General features: G+C 43.8%; 1 protein-coding gene across 1 annotated transcript; it reads right to left on the bottom strand.

The window, feature by feature from the left end:
* Positions 1-1,475: 1,475 nt before the first annotated feature.
* STC2 (stanniocalcin 2) lies at positions 1,476-14,510 on the bottom strand. Its single transcript, XM_006021083.3, has 3 exons — positions 14,335-14,510; positions 10,945-11,156; positions 1,476-4,988 (listed from the first exon to the last, which is right to left on the bottom strand). The coding sequence occupies exons 1-3, from the start codon at positions 14,488-14,490 to the stop codon at positions 4,595-4,597; spliced, it is 762 nt and encodes a 253-aa protein (XP_006021145.1). The 5' UTR covers positions 14,491-14,510; the 3' UTR covers positions 1,476-4,594.
* Positions 14,511-15,594: the final 1,084 nt, after the last annotated feature.

Below are 15,594 nucleotides of genomic sequence, written 5' to 3'. Positions count from 1 at the left end.
CATATGAAGGGTGGGGGGAGGGAGGGTTTTTCCAGGCCTTCTGTCCTTCAAGTCATCATTCTGGATGCTTCAATTTGAACCTTGGAGACAATTTAAGACTATGTTTTGGGGAGGAAGGGTTGCTTTTTTATCTCCTAGGATTTAGCTGTTCCCTATTGGTTAAGTACCAGCTGGTTTCTAAGTTTTTTGAGAGTTTACTTATTCAGACAGGCTGAAAAGACTGCAATGGAGCAATTCAAGGTGGATTGCAGCCATATGCAAATTTTCAGAAGTTGTTACAATTTAAAAATATTTTTAAGAGGCTGTGTGAGTTCAGTCCTTGCCAAGTGAGGATCTAAACAGAACACCCTGCAATCAAGGGTCAAAGCTTCCCTACGCCCTCCTACCCAGCTTTGGTGCCACACCACAATCCTGTCCCTACACCCTCCTACCCAGCTTTGGTGCCACACCACAATCCTGACTGTGGCATCCCTTGCTGGTTGTCTTAGTTTTCCCTTTAGAGCTTTGGGAATGGATCTAAATGCTAACCTGTATCTATCCTACAAGTCTACAGTGCTGCATCCTTCATTTAACTGTTGAGTAAATGATGCCAATGATACTAAATTGTAGTTTTGCCTTGTGGTTAATGGGAAACGAGATAAAAAACAAGAAAATGCACAGTGATTGCAGCTTACATTTGATTCCATGTTTCCATGTTTCCAGAGGCAAAAGGTCAAGGCATAACCCCTCAGGCATCCCTAGTTCCTCCTCGTACCTACCACTGACAATCTAAAACGAGGACAAGTAAGACCAAGCCAGAATCTTGTTCACCTTATGGTAGTATCACATGTTGCTAACTGACCTGTAGCCCCTTACGCAACTCCAATTGAAATGCAAGCTTCCACAAAACTCAAAGGGATCCTAGACTAAGTGGCTGCAGAATCCGGTCCTTGATATAATCTAACAGTGGTTCAGAGGGGAGTATAAGATTGTGCTCCCCAGAGTCCTTATTTCATCATTTGCAGTGCATCTTGCAAAGCAAAAAACCAGATTCTGCCCCATTTTCCCAATGTCAAGGAGCCAAGATTCCCTTGTGAAGGGGAATTTGCTGGCTGCAAACAGCTGCTGTAGCATGCTCAAGCTGTTCCTGCTCTCCTGGCATGCAGAGAGCATGCGGCTGTAGGGTGACAGATTTGGGGGCTGTATTTGTACTATTCAAGCTAATGCAAATTAGAGTACTCCTGAAGCTGCTCTAATTTTGTTCTAGAGCTGAACTGAGCCCTTGCGATTGCAGGATTGGGTTTTTTACCAAAAAAGCACTCCTACCCTTATCTCAGATAAGTCAAAAGCAGCTCAGGTACACCTCAAGACCTGGCCTCCTTTGTGTAACTTCCGTATTGTTTTAAAAGCCTGGCTTTAAAGAGTTTTTTTTTTTAAGCTCTTACTGATATAACTACAATTCCACTTAAAAAAATAGTAGCAACCTATGCAAGAGACTTATTCAAAACATTTATTAGTGTTTAAGGAAAAATAATAGTGTGAAAAGGTACAGAGCTTTGCCTAGATCCATATGCATCTTTTTACAAGCTTATTTGGCTGTAAATTCTACATGAGATAAAACTAGTATGTTTTTCTCCCAAAGTTCTGGAATTTAAGGACAGATTTTTTTATTACATTTAAGCATTTTTTTAAAATGAGGACAGCATTTTTCAGCATTTGTTTGTTTTATTTTTCCAGTAGGCATTTTACTACATCCAGTTTGGTTTATTTTTTCGTTTTCCGTTCCAGAACAAGGCTTATTCCAGATACAAAGCATGAAGGGAACGTTCACATCTTGTTTTTTTTCCAAGCTAAACTTCCTTTGTGAACAGCAGCTCATGAAGAATACTCATCAATGTAACTGGACACTTATTTTTAAAAAATAATTTTACAAAAAATTAAGGCTACCTAGATGTCTCGATTAAAATACTCTCAGGTAAAACACACCCTACCTGTTAAGATATGAAAGAAGGTTTAACAATAAATAAATGATTTATGCTGTCAATAACATTATGGAACTGTATAAAATTATATTTACGTTGCTTTAAACAACAACAACAAAAACATACTAGTGGCATGAATATATACAACACAGGTCATGACATGTTTAAATTATCATAGCCAGCAGTGTTTGGGTTTGGTTTTTTTTTTTTTAAATGGAGACACTATAATAAATAGAAATGTTAAATATTTACAATAATAGCATATGTGGAATCAGTAGATGAACACATAAAATCTTCACACACAGAGGAAAAAGTTATGCCTTATACAAAAATTTCCCCCCAAACCCCCAACAAAATGATAAAGAAATTTTTCACTGACTAAGCAAGATGGGGGAATATATATTTTCCCCACCCAGAATGAATGAATAACAATGAATTGTATGCATGCTGAGGTGATATGTTGACTAAGACATTCAAGGACATACATCATCAATACGTTTGGTTCCCATACATATATCAGACCTCTAACAAGAGATGGACGGACCTTACTGGAGTTATGTGAGAATACTGACTTGATAGCAAGTCCTGTTTGCTAACATGCTTCCATTATTCTTTTTTTTTTTTGGTTTGAGCTTGTTGTTTGCTATGCCAATACACCACCATGGGGCGGCAGATGATTGTGAGGAGCTCATGAGGTGGGAGACCAGAGACTCTCCCTTGGTATCACCAGCAGCAAGACAGTTTTGGGGTGGGGTGAATAGGAATTTATATTCACAAGGCGGCATTCATTCCTCCTGCTGCCACAAAGTGGGGACTGTCCACAGGGCTGTTGCCAAGACTGAATCCATTAACTTGTCCGTGTATTAGAAGGCACCCTGATTGCTCCTCAGAGGTCGGGTTACTCTCTGTGGCCGCACTAGTGCATTGTGGCCTCTTTTTGGCCTGTTCCCAGATCTCTCCATTGAGGTCAGTTTTGTCATGGACTTCAGTGGGAGTAGGAGCAGGGTCCCTTCTCTGACCAAGCAGCTGATGGGTTTTCAGCTTAATGGCTTGTTTGTTTTCCCTATAACCTCATTCGTAGCATCACTCAAGATCCTGCTGTTGGACATATGTGCAAAGCTCTCAGTACAGAAACTGGAAACTTGTGTACACATGCCCATGTGCAGTATCTGCCACAGCAGGAGCAATGGCCAAATCTGCTAGCTGCACTAAAACGACTCCCATCCCAAACCAGGAGACAAAGATACTAATTAATTCCCTGTGCAAATTCAGTCACTACCAAACTGTTTCCCTGCCACTACATCCTTGACCCAGGCTTCCTGACCTGGAAAACCGGTGCTCAAATCTTTGATGTGATGCTATGTTCCAAGAAAACTTGTTCTTTCCCAACAAAGGTTACCACCAATCTCATTCTTTCCCCCACTTTGGATGCAAAAACCAGTGTTTCAAGTGCAGTATCTGAGGGAAAGGGTGTAACCTGTGAATCAGAACTGCATACAGAAGTAAGAAAAGCTGCCTCACAGCATCACACTCTAACTTTCAACTACTCAGGAATTTAAAGCTCTCTTAACTCCTCTATCTGCATGTAACCCCATTCTGTGGTGTAAGGTTACTATAAAGCATGCTCTTATCAAGAAAAGCAAGCACTTGTACCCATCCCAGAGTCATCTTTGGCATTTTGATAAACCACAGCCCATGGGCAGATTTAAAACACTGGGTCTTAACAGCTTTGCAAACTGCATCCTGCTACTTCCAAAGAGAATAGGAAAGAGAGATTTTCAATGGGCCTCCAACACACCAACTACATCCATAAAGTTTTGAGGATGCATCAGCTGTCTGCACCTGCTTCTGACATTTTGGGTTGTCCACAGGCAGAGAAGAGAGGCTGCCCTAAAATATGCTTTTCTCTGGGTCCTGAAAAAGGATATACTTGGGGACTTTGGAGGTCCACAGAAAATGTGCTCATTGTGTTGTTAAGCAGGTCTTAATGGTCAAGTTGTCTTGCCTGGAAGCTGGGGAAGTCACTGGATAAGTAAGAGTGAAGTTTAACAGTGGTTAAAATACAAATGAGAGGGAGAACATTAGTTAGGCAGCATCACCCAGATGCAAACAATGGCTCAGAAATTATGAGAAAAGGAACTGATATTAATTTTGTCAGAGTGCCACAGCAACCTCCTTTCAGCTCGTACGTTCATGGTCATGTGCAGGGACCAAATCCCTTTGGAAACTAGCTTTAAGACAGCCCTAAGCGTAGCAGAGGTGCTGAGTCAGGAGAAGCCAAACTATGATCTGTCTTGGCCTCCCCTCCACCCAAAAGAAAAACCAATTGCAACTTGTTTCCAATTGTTCTGTTGTTTTTAAAAGGTTTTAAATGGAGACATTTTGTCACACTTGCTGGCTAGGCAAGTGGTGAGTTCGCCAGATATAACCAATAACCGATAGCCATTGCTCTCCCTCTGCTTCTATATATATATATATATGTATACTGTCACTGAGGTCCTCATATCCCACAATGCCCTGTGCTTGACATCACCCCTCTGAATGGTAAATGTTCAGGAATGTCCATAGATAAGAAGATGGACTCAATGGAGGAAGTTTCCAGTGGAAGGGGAGGGGAGGGTCTGTGCCTCCTTTCACCTTCGGATGTCAGAGAAATCGGACAGTTCATCTGCCCGGTCAATGATCCCGTGTGCCCCTTTGGGACTGTGGACTCCTGCTTTCACGCGGGTGTGAGCACTCAAGTGAACCTTGCTACCTCTCTCTCCCTTAGCTGCTCGCGAGCTCTCCCGCTGGTCAGATTCGGGATGGGCCAGCAAGTCCCCACGGTTGATGGAGGCTCTGCTGGCTTCTTCTGGCTTCTTCTCAGGACCCAGGGTGACATCACTATGCACAGATGAGGTACAGAAGCTCAGGATGGAGCAGAGGCTTCCCCAGTTCTGTTCACACTGGGCCTGGACGCTTCTGGTGATTGCCTTTTTCACCTCCTCCCCACAGGTAAGCAAGATGTTCACAAGGTCAACGTATGGCCTGAAGGTAAATCAAACAGCAGGAGAGGGCTTATTAAAGAAAGAACTGTGTTACAGTATGCATGGGAGTAAGGCCACTGACTGACACGGACAGGTCATTCTGCCTTAATCTTTCACTCACCAGTCACACTTACTGAGCTTGCTACAACTAAAACTCAGGTCCTTTTACAGCACCTCCAGCAGGTAAACAAAAGATATGCAAGACCCATATTACCACCTCTGAGCAAGATATTTCTGCCTGGTAGATCCATTAAAGAATATCAAGCCTGTGCTGCACTGGACTCCCTGGACTAGAATCACTGTTAAAATTTGTGAAATGAGAAATCAAACAGCAAGCCAAGATTTATACCTTTGGCCGATAGGAAAGAAAAACATAGGACTGAATACACCTTCTTTGTCTCTCTGGAGACAGACTATTGTGACCATGTCCAGACGAGTGCAGCTGTGCGGTATGTGGTGTGTTCAGTTGTTCTCCACACTGCAAGGGAGCAGTGGGGGGGGTGGGAGGAGGTTGACCCCTGGATAGCAGAAAAAGGAAGTGGAGCGGTGTATGTGCGAGCAGCGCATGCTGCTCAAAACTGGAACCTGGCTGGCTGGAGCCATGCTGCGGCTGCCAGCCAGGCTTCTTGCTGTGACTGCAGCCCTGGGAGGCCCCCAGCCCCCCAGATACGGCTGATGGGGCCAGCCCAGTGCCCCCAGGATCCCAGATACGGCTGTTGGGGCCAGCCCAGTGCTCCCCTACCCCACCCAGAGTAACTTGCTATGCACCACAGGGCATGGCAAGTTACTTGCCATGTGGTGCAAGTTCCTTGTACAGTGCACCTTGTACATAGGTGAACCACTGCTAGTTGCCCCTGGGGACCAAATGTCCATGCACGTGTGGACATGGCCTGTGTGTCTAAAGCAAGTCTCTTAATTGATCTAAGAGCACCTGATCTGAGCATCAGCAAAGGATCCTGAAGGAAGCCCTTTGTAGGTCTGGCCAAATAAAATTAAGACTATATGCCTGCAGGGATGAGTGGGGAAAGCTCTGGACAAATTTTATTATAATTGTATTATAATAATATTTATTATATTTTATATAATATGAATTTATTATACAACATACTATATAATTATTATATAGAAATACATTTTTATTATTGTTACTGTTATTATTATTTATTAAAACAGGGCTTACTTTTTTGGGGATTTCCTTTTACTTTCCAGAGACTCAAAAATAGGTTAAGCCCTGAAGGTCTGGCCAAAGAAAATTAAGGCTATATGCCTGCAGGGATGAGTGGGAAAACCTCTTTGGACTCTTTCTAGAGCTGGCTGCAACAAGATACTACAAGGAAAAATAGTGAAAAGTTTCTTTGACTAGACTTCAGCTTCCAAGTGTGAGGAAGTACTTGTGGTGATGAAACTCAGATGGATAGAAATTAGATGGAAAAAGTGATTAGGTCCCATCTAGTCCTTCTTAGAGAGCAGTCAGAAGTAATTTCTCCCCTGTAAAATACTCCTGGTGTTCTCATCCTCCCTGGTCATGTCTACATGTGTGCTTTACCGCAGAGTAGACTAATTTGTTCTGTAGTAAAACATCACTGTCTATGTGTGTACCACAATTAGGGTGAAGTAGACTAATTTACTCCAGTGTAGGATAGTCCCTTCAGACACAAGTACTATCCTATGCCTGAGTAAATAACTACAGTTAAATGCACGTGTAGATGGTGACGCCGGCACAAATTGTGTCCCATCAGCCAAGTCAGCAGGGAACCAGCGTCTAAGCTGCTCTACTCAGGCTCAATTTGTTCCTGTCACTAGGTACACATTCAGAAGCTGTGCCTGGATTAGTTTACTCCAGCGCAAATTGCACCAGAGTACATTCAGTCACATTAATTGCACATGTAGATGCACCCCCTATGTAGCTGTTTATGATAGTTAATATTTAAGAAGAAAATCTACAGACAACCGTTCAGGAAGAAATCTACAAATATATTCTAAGATAAGGAGATACTCTTAATGACACTCAATACTGTGATGGTGAGCTGGGTATAAAAACCTGTTTTCAAAGCTCTGTCAATACATCAGCCACTAATTTAGTGGTCTGTCACTCTGCCTGTCTCAGAATGGCACTCCTCTGCTGTGGCCCCCCCACCCCTTATTCATAAGTCAAGGTAAGTGACCCAAAAAACAACTGAGTTCCTGACCTATCAGGTTCATAAAATGTGTAGCTAGTTTCAGAACACTGCCTGGCCTAGCGGTGTCATTTATTGTACCAGTCAGGGTCTTTCTTTCACACTTTGGAGAAGAAATCAAATGTCATGCCTCAGGGCATAAAATGACCACCTGCCTGAGATGTGAGGAATTCCACCTACTGGGAACAACAATGAACTACTGTGTAGTTGTTCCTCTGAGTTTAATCATCTTCCTTTGCCTTCCCCTGTTATTGGCCTCTGTCCTCCTATGCTGAAATGAGGATATTAGGATAGATGGACTGATGATTTAATTCCTTCTAGCTGAGAGATCTGGGCATCCAAATGGAAAACACAGTTTATTACCATCCTGGGTTGTCTCACCAACACTTATTCTATTTCTTTGCAGGATGACCAGAGATGTAAATGGGCTGCCTGTTGGCTATTCAAAGGAGACACACAGCAAGAAGATTCCTGCCCCACCAGGGCAAATGACTCAAGGATTTGGGGGCTAACCAGGGAGCGCAGGCCAGATATTTATTGCACCCAGCACCTACCAACGTGCCACGTAAGCTACATACTGTTTGCACTATTCATTTACATCTAATGGCATTGTGTTCACATGGTGCACCATGGTCTGTGACTAGATGACCAGATAACTCTGCTGAGTATAAGGGAGAATATTTTTAAATTCAGGGACATGTCTTGTGGGACAGTGTCTTCAAGAGGTGCCAGCAGGACACAGAGCAGTTCAGCTGTTATCAGGCAGACTGGGAGAGCCAGTGGCTCTAGTTTTAGCCTTGGAGACCTCTGGCTTAGGTCAGTAGTAATTCAGGTGATTCACATATGCCTTAAATATTCTTTAGGATCAGCAGGCCCAATTGAAGCATAGTATAAGAAGGGAAAATGCCTGATTTTGTTGTGTCTGCTTACACTGAAGCTGAGTCTGGCACTTGGAGAGGTGCTATGTTATCTTCAGCTATTCATACTACTGGTTACAGATGAGCTCTGTGTATGAAGGCTTTCCCCCAAAACAGGCAAAAAAGGCAGGGGGGAATGAAGAGAACAAGCCGAGTTGGATGGCCAAAAGGCTGAAAGTGGCAAGATTTTATCCCCACTATTTTGAAACTGAAATTTAAAACTGAATTATCAAGCTCCATGTCTCCCATTTCTTTGAGGGAAGGAGCATGGGGGAACTTACCCCATATTTGGAGGCTTAACTAGGGTCTTGTTGTTTTTAAATTATTTGGCATAGACCAGATCCTGGAAAGGCATTTGTTGAGACCATTCCCAACACCATAATAAACAAATGAACTATAACCTGAGAGGTGTCCTCAGGGTGCTCTTCAGCAAATACATTAAAAGGAAAGGAGTAATATAAATATGGCAAAAGACAGGTAAAAGAATGAGCTTGAATAATGCCTTACTCCAACTCCACAGCTTTGTCTTTCACCTAGAGCAGCAGATGTGAAGGAACTTGAGCACATGCTATGTGATAAGCCTCTAAAATGAGCCTGTGAGAATTTTACTTATATCCATTAAAAACTGGATGTAGGCTCTTCGAAGTCATCAGAAAAACTGTGTTGTTGGTATGACAAAGAGTGGTTGGCAGCTGTGCCTTTAATGGGTATTTAGAGCCTGCCAGAGGATTGCTCCTTGTCCATGTCTCCTTTACTTTGCACTACCCTCCTAACTACAGTCCTGCCTGTAAGAGATCTTGTGATATGAGCACTGGGTTGGGAGTTCAGGGCCTGGATTTGTTCCATCCACTGCCATCGATGTGCTAATTAACTGTGGGCAAGCCACTTGATTAAAAAAAATTTAAAAGCAGCCTCTGAATTCGGGGATCTCACTTTTGAGGAGTGCAGTACGGAAGAGTGAGGGTCCGTATTAGAGCTGCTAAGGATCCGCAGCTCTGAATGAAAGCAATGGAAACTAGAGGTGGCAGCTGCACAGCCAACATGTCCCAAACTAAGGCCCCCAAACTGGAGGACACTTTTGAAAATTCTGGCCTTACCCTCTCTGTAAAACAAGGATAATTTACTCACCTTAGTGAAAGACTGCGTGATCCAGGAATGAAGAGTGCTAGGACAGAGGATATAACCAAGGACCCCCAATTTACAGCCTATTAATGCAGCTCCCAAAATGTCCACAGAGAGGTGCTGTTGTGCAATATGAAGCACAACTTCCCTTGGCTCCCCACTGGAAGTCAGGCAGGCAGGCAGGCAGGCTGCTGTCCCCACTGCATGCTCATTCCCAGCTCCTCACTGGGAGAGACACCACAGCTGGTAATGCAGAAAAGCTAGTCCACTTGCCAGGCTATGCATCCTAGCTTCAGAAGTGTCCATGTTTGTGGAAAGAGCAGCACTTTCAGGGCACCATGTTGAGTTTGAAAAACTGCATTGAACAATGCTCCATTTTGGGGCAAGTTTGTGTCAAAGTTGCATTCTCCTTGACTGCAATACGTACCTTAAGGTTGGGATTTTCACTAGAACCAAAGGGAGTTGGTTTCCCAGGTTCTTTGAAAAGTCCACCTTACGAGTGCAATCCAAGCAGTTATGTGATACTTGACCATTATCTATAGGATTTGGGAATTTGTCATTATCTGATTGAGAAGGAGAAGTCACTGAGGCACAAAAGGAAGATGCCCTTAAATACATTTTTTCTAGGCTGTGACTGAACCTCCCTGCTTGTGGGCACAATGTCCACATGTAAAAAAAGCATCCCTTCATGTTTTATATTGCACATGGATAGCAGGGTGCAGATGACAGCACTTCGTGCAAGTGCCCTGCAGTGGGAACAAGCATCACTGAAATCTTCTGACATGCTAGTACAAGAGGGTAAAAATGGATTTTGTTGGACAGAAAAAAGTACGTTGCTCATGGAATTTCCAGGAACAGACTTTATTTGTTTATTTTAAAAAAATCTGTCCCTGGGACTGGAATAAGGAGGATCTGAGTTGTTGCAAGTTAGAATGACAGGAGAAAAAAAGGGAGGTGGTGGGAGAAGAAGGGACCATCCCATCTGTGCGATGGGACATGAGTGGGATTAAAAACCTAGTCTGTCTCTAATTTGTACTTGATTTATTATTGCATTTTAGCAGTTTAGAAAATGTCTGCAAAAACATGCAGTTGCCAGTCAGAGAGGGTGACATCTGCACTCCCCAAAGGGGAGAGGAACTATTGAAAAAAATTGGTCTTGTGTGTTGTTTTATATGCATTTATGCTGCTATCCATCTCCTTGGCAAGCATAAAAGGTTGATACTGATGGCTCTGAGTGAAGTCCAGGACATTATTATTTCAGTGGCACCTGTAGATACCTTGGTGTATGTTTACAAAAGAAAATAATTGTTGTCAAAATATTACCTAGTGCAAATGTGTCCTTGCCTGCTTCACTTGTTTTACTCCTTTTCTCCGTCTGCATTATCTATTAAAATACAAGATCTTTAGGATAAGGACTGAGCAAATTTTGAGTCTGGAAAGCACCTGGTATATTATGAGATGAGTAAATACTAGTGTCGTATTTGCAAAGAAACTGTAAAAAAAAGATAGATCCCAACTTTAACCTGTTTCTTCCATTTCCATGGTCAGAGGTATTCTGATTAATACTGATTGCTGGGTGATTGGAATGGGAGAGAGCAGGTGGGTTTTGTTTCTCAGCAATGGTCCCAAGCTTGTCCCACCCAGACATGGCTTGTATCTTTCTAATAGGATTCCTCCAAGACCCAGGACTAGGGTAGGTAGACTAGGCATAGGAGTAGGCTCCCTGGATACTTGTACTTACTCATGCTGCAGCAGGTCTTTGAAGTGAATCATTTCCACAATGACTTGGACGTTCTCCTTGGCAGCTGAGCAGAGGTCGTGCTTCAGGTAGCATTCCCGCTGTAACTGGAACACCATCTCTTTAATGGCAGGGCATTTGCGGCTGATACAGCTGAATTTATGCCTCAAGGCATGAGCCTTACACTTCAGAGCATCTTTGATGAATGATTTTCCCTGCGAAGGAAAGGAATGGAGTAGATCTGTACTTTTGTCCATTAAGCACACAAGGTGATTTACGCTCAACTAGCTTTTCCTTCATATGACCATGTCAAGGGTTATTAGGCTGCTAAGGATATTTGTTAATGACTTTTCCCTTCCTCTTCTTTTTATTTCTTGGTCTCTAAAGGCCATGTCAGGTTGTTCTGTCCTACCCTTCTAGTAGGATTGGATGCTGCTCCTGAGCTACTTGCGTGGGGTTCTCTCAGTGGTCATGCAAAACGTTTCATTGCTTCCACCCACTAGCTGACTGGCTTGTCTCTACAGCAATGCCAGCTCTTGCTAACCTTGGAGAGAGAGAGAGAGAGAGAGAGAGAGAGAGAGAGAGAGAGAGAGAAAAACCTCCTTTCCAGACAACATAGCCCCCAGCTTAATGGTCTCTCATTCTCCAGGGAAGAGTCCCAATATATCTGGAATCTCCAGATCAACCCAGCCCATAACTTTCAAACAAATCTTTATAAAGTGGCTAAGTCCATAGAGTTCTTAATAAAGACCCTTTATTCCATTGGAGGAAAAACAGGCATCAGTGTTTTCTTCTCCCCTCTCTCACAACTCTACAACAAAAAAGAATCCCAAATCAATTCTAACAGCCAACTCTCATGAGCAAACCTGTTGGTGTCTGTGTCGGACGGAAGGAGAACACTTCAGTTTTCAGCTTCCAAAAGGGATTATAGACAACAAGAAACTTATATTAAAGACAATGCGGGAGACTAAGATCATGTCCTTTTCAGAATCTTTGGTGATGCCTTCTTTCAGTGCCCCTTTCTGCTATTAGATCACAAAGCAATTCACAGGGCATGTATATTATCATTCTCTTGGTGACTACACTCAGCTTTTCTTCTTGAATGGCAGGTGTGTGGTAGTGCTGTCATGTTGCCTTCCTTTTTAAGCAGCCTCAGCCTAACCTAGCTGCAGAACATTTTGTTATCTGTGAATCAGATGGGGCAGTCTTTGTATTCATTCACTTTGGATCGAAACTTGTGTAACTCCATTGTAATCAACTGAGGGATTTGTAGCATCAGGTGTATCTGAGAGCCGCTGTTAGGTCCCAAGTTCTTTCGGCTGCACACATTTCCCCTGACGCTAGAGCTACCTCGGACATGACTTCTTTCCCTTCCAAGCATTGCATGTATATAATCAACATATAGCACAGCAGATGTTAAATATGTACACAACAACTCATAATACTCCCAAACGTGACACAATTTTCGCTTTGGAGACAGAACGCAGAGGGAAAGGAGAATCATGTGACAAATTCTAGACATGGTGTCTATGTTGCGCTTTTGGGAGATGCTCAAATACTGTAGTGAGGAAAGCTTGTTTAAGAAATTAAAGAGAATAATGTTAGTGGGAATTGCACTGGGGCATGTTAGGAGACAATCTGCCCCCCATGATGCCCAGTGCTTTTGCACTACAGTAGGAAAAAACTGCATGCAAAAAGCCCTTGTTCCCTTTTAAAGATATTTGGGTATCCAATGGGAAAATTGTTTGCTGACAGTTTTGCAGTATTGCTACAAACATGACTGGTATTCCCAGTTGCTACACCTACAAACTCTGCATTTGTTGATAATATCTATACTGTGCAACGCAGTCATGTGAAATTCATGTGTTGGAGCATGGCAATTACCGCGCCCCAGCAGCTTCCTGTGTCTCATATCAGTGTCCCCATACTTAAAAATGGTGGCGGGGGTGCTTGAACTAAAGCTCATTCGATGAGCTTTACTTCAAGTGCCCTCACTGCCATTTGTAAGCAAGGGGACACTGATACATGAGATGCGGCAGCACTTTAATTAGAGGGGTTCTTGGAGCCACTCTAATTAAAGTGCCCTCACACCTGGGAGCATGTGTAAAAGTGCCCTAGGGCTGAGATTTTTTTTCTTTTTTTAAATATGGCCAAAGTCCCCAGTTTTAATCGATATCCCTGACCCCTTATGCGTTTCTGCAAATTACAGCCTACAATTTCCAGGTCTGGGGCATTCTTTTCTACTTGGCTGGTGCCACTGCCCAGCTACATGGCATGGCTAGATCTGCAAGACGGCTCTGTTTTCTACCACGCTCTAGAAAGCGCATTCGGTTGATGACTTTAGTTAAGTTATACTATAAACTGCATGGTCAAGCCAAATGCCGCTGGCCCGTCGTCATGTTCTCTTCTCTCCCCACTGAAATGGGAGAGTAGGTTTACAAGACATAATAACAGGATGCTTCAGTGATGCATAAATGGTCTAGGGAGAAAATGGAGACAAATTTAATACCGCATACCGCCTAAAGAATGTATTTGAACCAGAGGATTACACAAATGCAGCTTTTGGGAGATGCCTAAGCTGGTTCTGTGCAATTTTTGCAGCAATTTAACAACTGCACTTTGGATAAAATTTTCAGAAATGCTTAAATGATTTATGAGCCCATGTTGGGTTTCAAACGCTTGACTTCTGAAAATGGGACTTAGGAGCCTCAGTCACTTAGATGTTTTGGAAAATGCAGTCCATCTCTCCAGTGGAGTTTGATCAGCTTTGTCAAAAGGTAAAGTTAAAGCGTGACATCTAGACTGTACATACACATAGAAGTTGTTTTATCATCATAGATGCAAGGGGCACTTAAGAAATAAAGGGACATACAATAATTTCTCTACCCTGAAGAACTTAACAGTATTTCAGAGCATTTGGCAGAATGCCCATTAATGTCAATGAGCTCAATCCTACAGTCCTTAACAGGCTTTCTCTTGCGTGAGGGCTGCAAGAAACTATTGATTATTCTGAATATCTCCAAGTTTGTTACCCAGGGCACCTAGGAAAAAATTCTCTGCTGGAGGTACAGCTCATTATGAGACAGATTCTGTTTCCTAGGACTAGTTAAACAGTGTGCATATATTACTCAGCTCTTGGGGCTTGATTCATCAACATTTAAGTCAATAGGAGTTTTTCCATTGAGTTGAATGGGAGCAGGCTCCACAAGCTTTGGTTGCATACATGTAACTCACTATGAAGAAAATGCAAACTGAGCATCTGAGAGTGGAGATCTAGTCCTTAATGAAAACCTGATTTCAAAGATGCATCTGAACTAATTCACTAAATTATACATTAAATAGAGAAGCTCTTCCCTATGCACTTCTGGGGATTTCAATGTTTCTTTTGGTTACCTGGGCATCGAATTTTCCAGCGTTGTGTAGGAAAGTCATGCAGATCTCATGTAAGCCTCGGATCTCACAAGAGTTGTTTTCGAAGCATTCAAACACTCCGCATCCCACATCACCAGCATTAACCAGGCAGTGCTGAATTTCAGCTGAAATGAGCATTGATTACAGTTAATTTGTAGAACTCTTCACACATGGCAGTGGTGGTCGTGGGGGAGAGGAGTTATTTTGCTCAGATCATCAGTTCAAAGGAAAAAACACATGTGACAACAGTTATTGTACCCGCAGCATGCCCACTTTTGGCAGAAATTAGGCCAAAACTTGCATGCATTCTGTTATGGAAATGATATCCAGAAAGTAAATGCCAAATCCACTCTCCTTGCAGCATAGCCATTTTCACTGAAGACATGCCTAATGCTGTTTCATTCTCCCTGAGCATGTCACAGGCCTGATCCTTAGAGCTCTTCCTCTGCACAGTCCTCCCTTAACTTCAAACACTTCAGTGAGCCCTGCAGACCGGGGCTAAAATTCCTTGTTTCCTGTCTTCCGACTACTCCGACACCACTAAGTATCAGGGTCTCGATCTTGCCTTCTCTTGAAATCGGCAACGGAAAATCCTACTGATTTAAACGAGGCCAGATCCTCTTGTCCCAAATGTTGCATAAACGCCACCCCCACCCCCTCCATCTGCTGCCTTCCAAATGCAAACTTGCATTGAAGAATCCAGCAGCTAGATGGATCTGCTACCTGAGTATCAATGCCAGCTTACGCTTCTCCCCCGGACTCGTATGGCAGCCGGAGTGTGGCTGCGCTTCAGGTACTGACAGATGCACTCAAAAATTCCCACCCCGGTCCCTCGCATTTCCCAGCGCTTCCAGCGCGGCCGGACCCTTGAGGCACCAAGTCACATCGGGGCCCCGTGCTAGGGCTCTGCCCTCCTTGCCTAAGGGGGCCGGCGTTACATCGGGCAAGCCCTTCTCCTTCCCGCTGCCCCGGCTCGGCCCAGGAGCCCGCGTGCGCTGCCCAGATGCACTCAAAAATTCCCACCCCGGTCCCTCGCATTTCCCAGCGCTTCCAGCGCGGCCGGACCCTTGAGGCACCAAGTCACATCGGGGCCCCGTGCTAGGGCTCTGCCCTCCTTGCCTAAGGGGGCCGGCGTTACATCGGGCAAGCCCTTCTCCTTCCCGCTGCCCCGGCTCGGCCCAGGAGCCCGCGTGCGCTGCCCTGCTGCCCGGCCCCGGCCCAGGGGCGAGGCGGCGGCGGCGG

The sequence above is a fragment of the Alligator sinensis genome, unplaced genomic scaffold (assembly GCF_000455745.1).
Source record: "Alligator sinensis unplaced genomic scaffold, ASM45574v1 scaffold360_3, whole genome shotgun sequence".
Classification (NCBI taxonomy): Eukaryota; Metazoa; Chordata; order Crocodylia; family Alligatoridae; genus Alligator; species Alligator sinensis.
The sequence above is the reverse complement of the archived record's forward strand: the minus strand, read 5'-3'. Positions and strand labels throughout refer to the sequence as shown.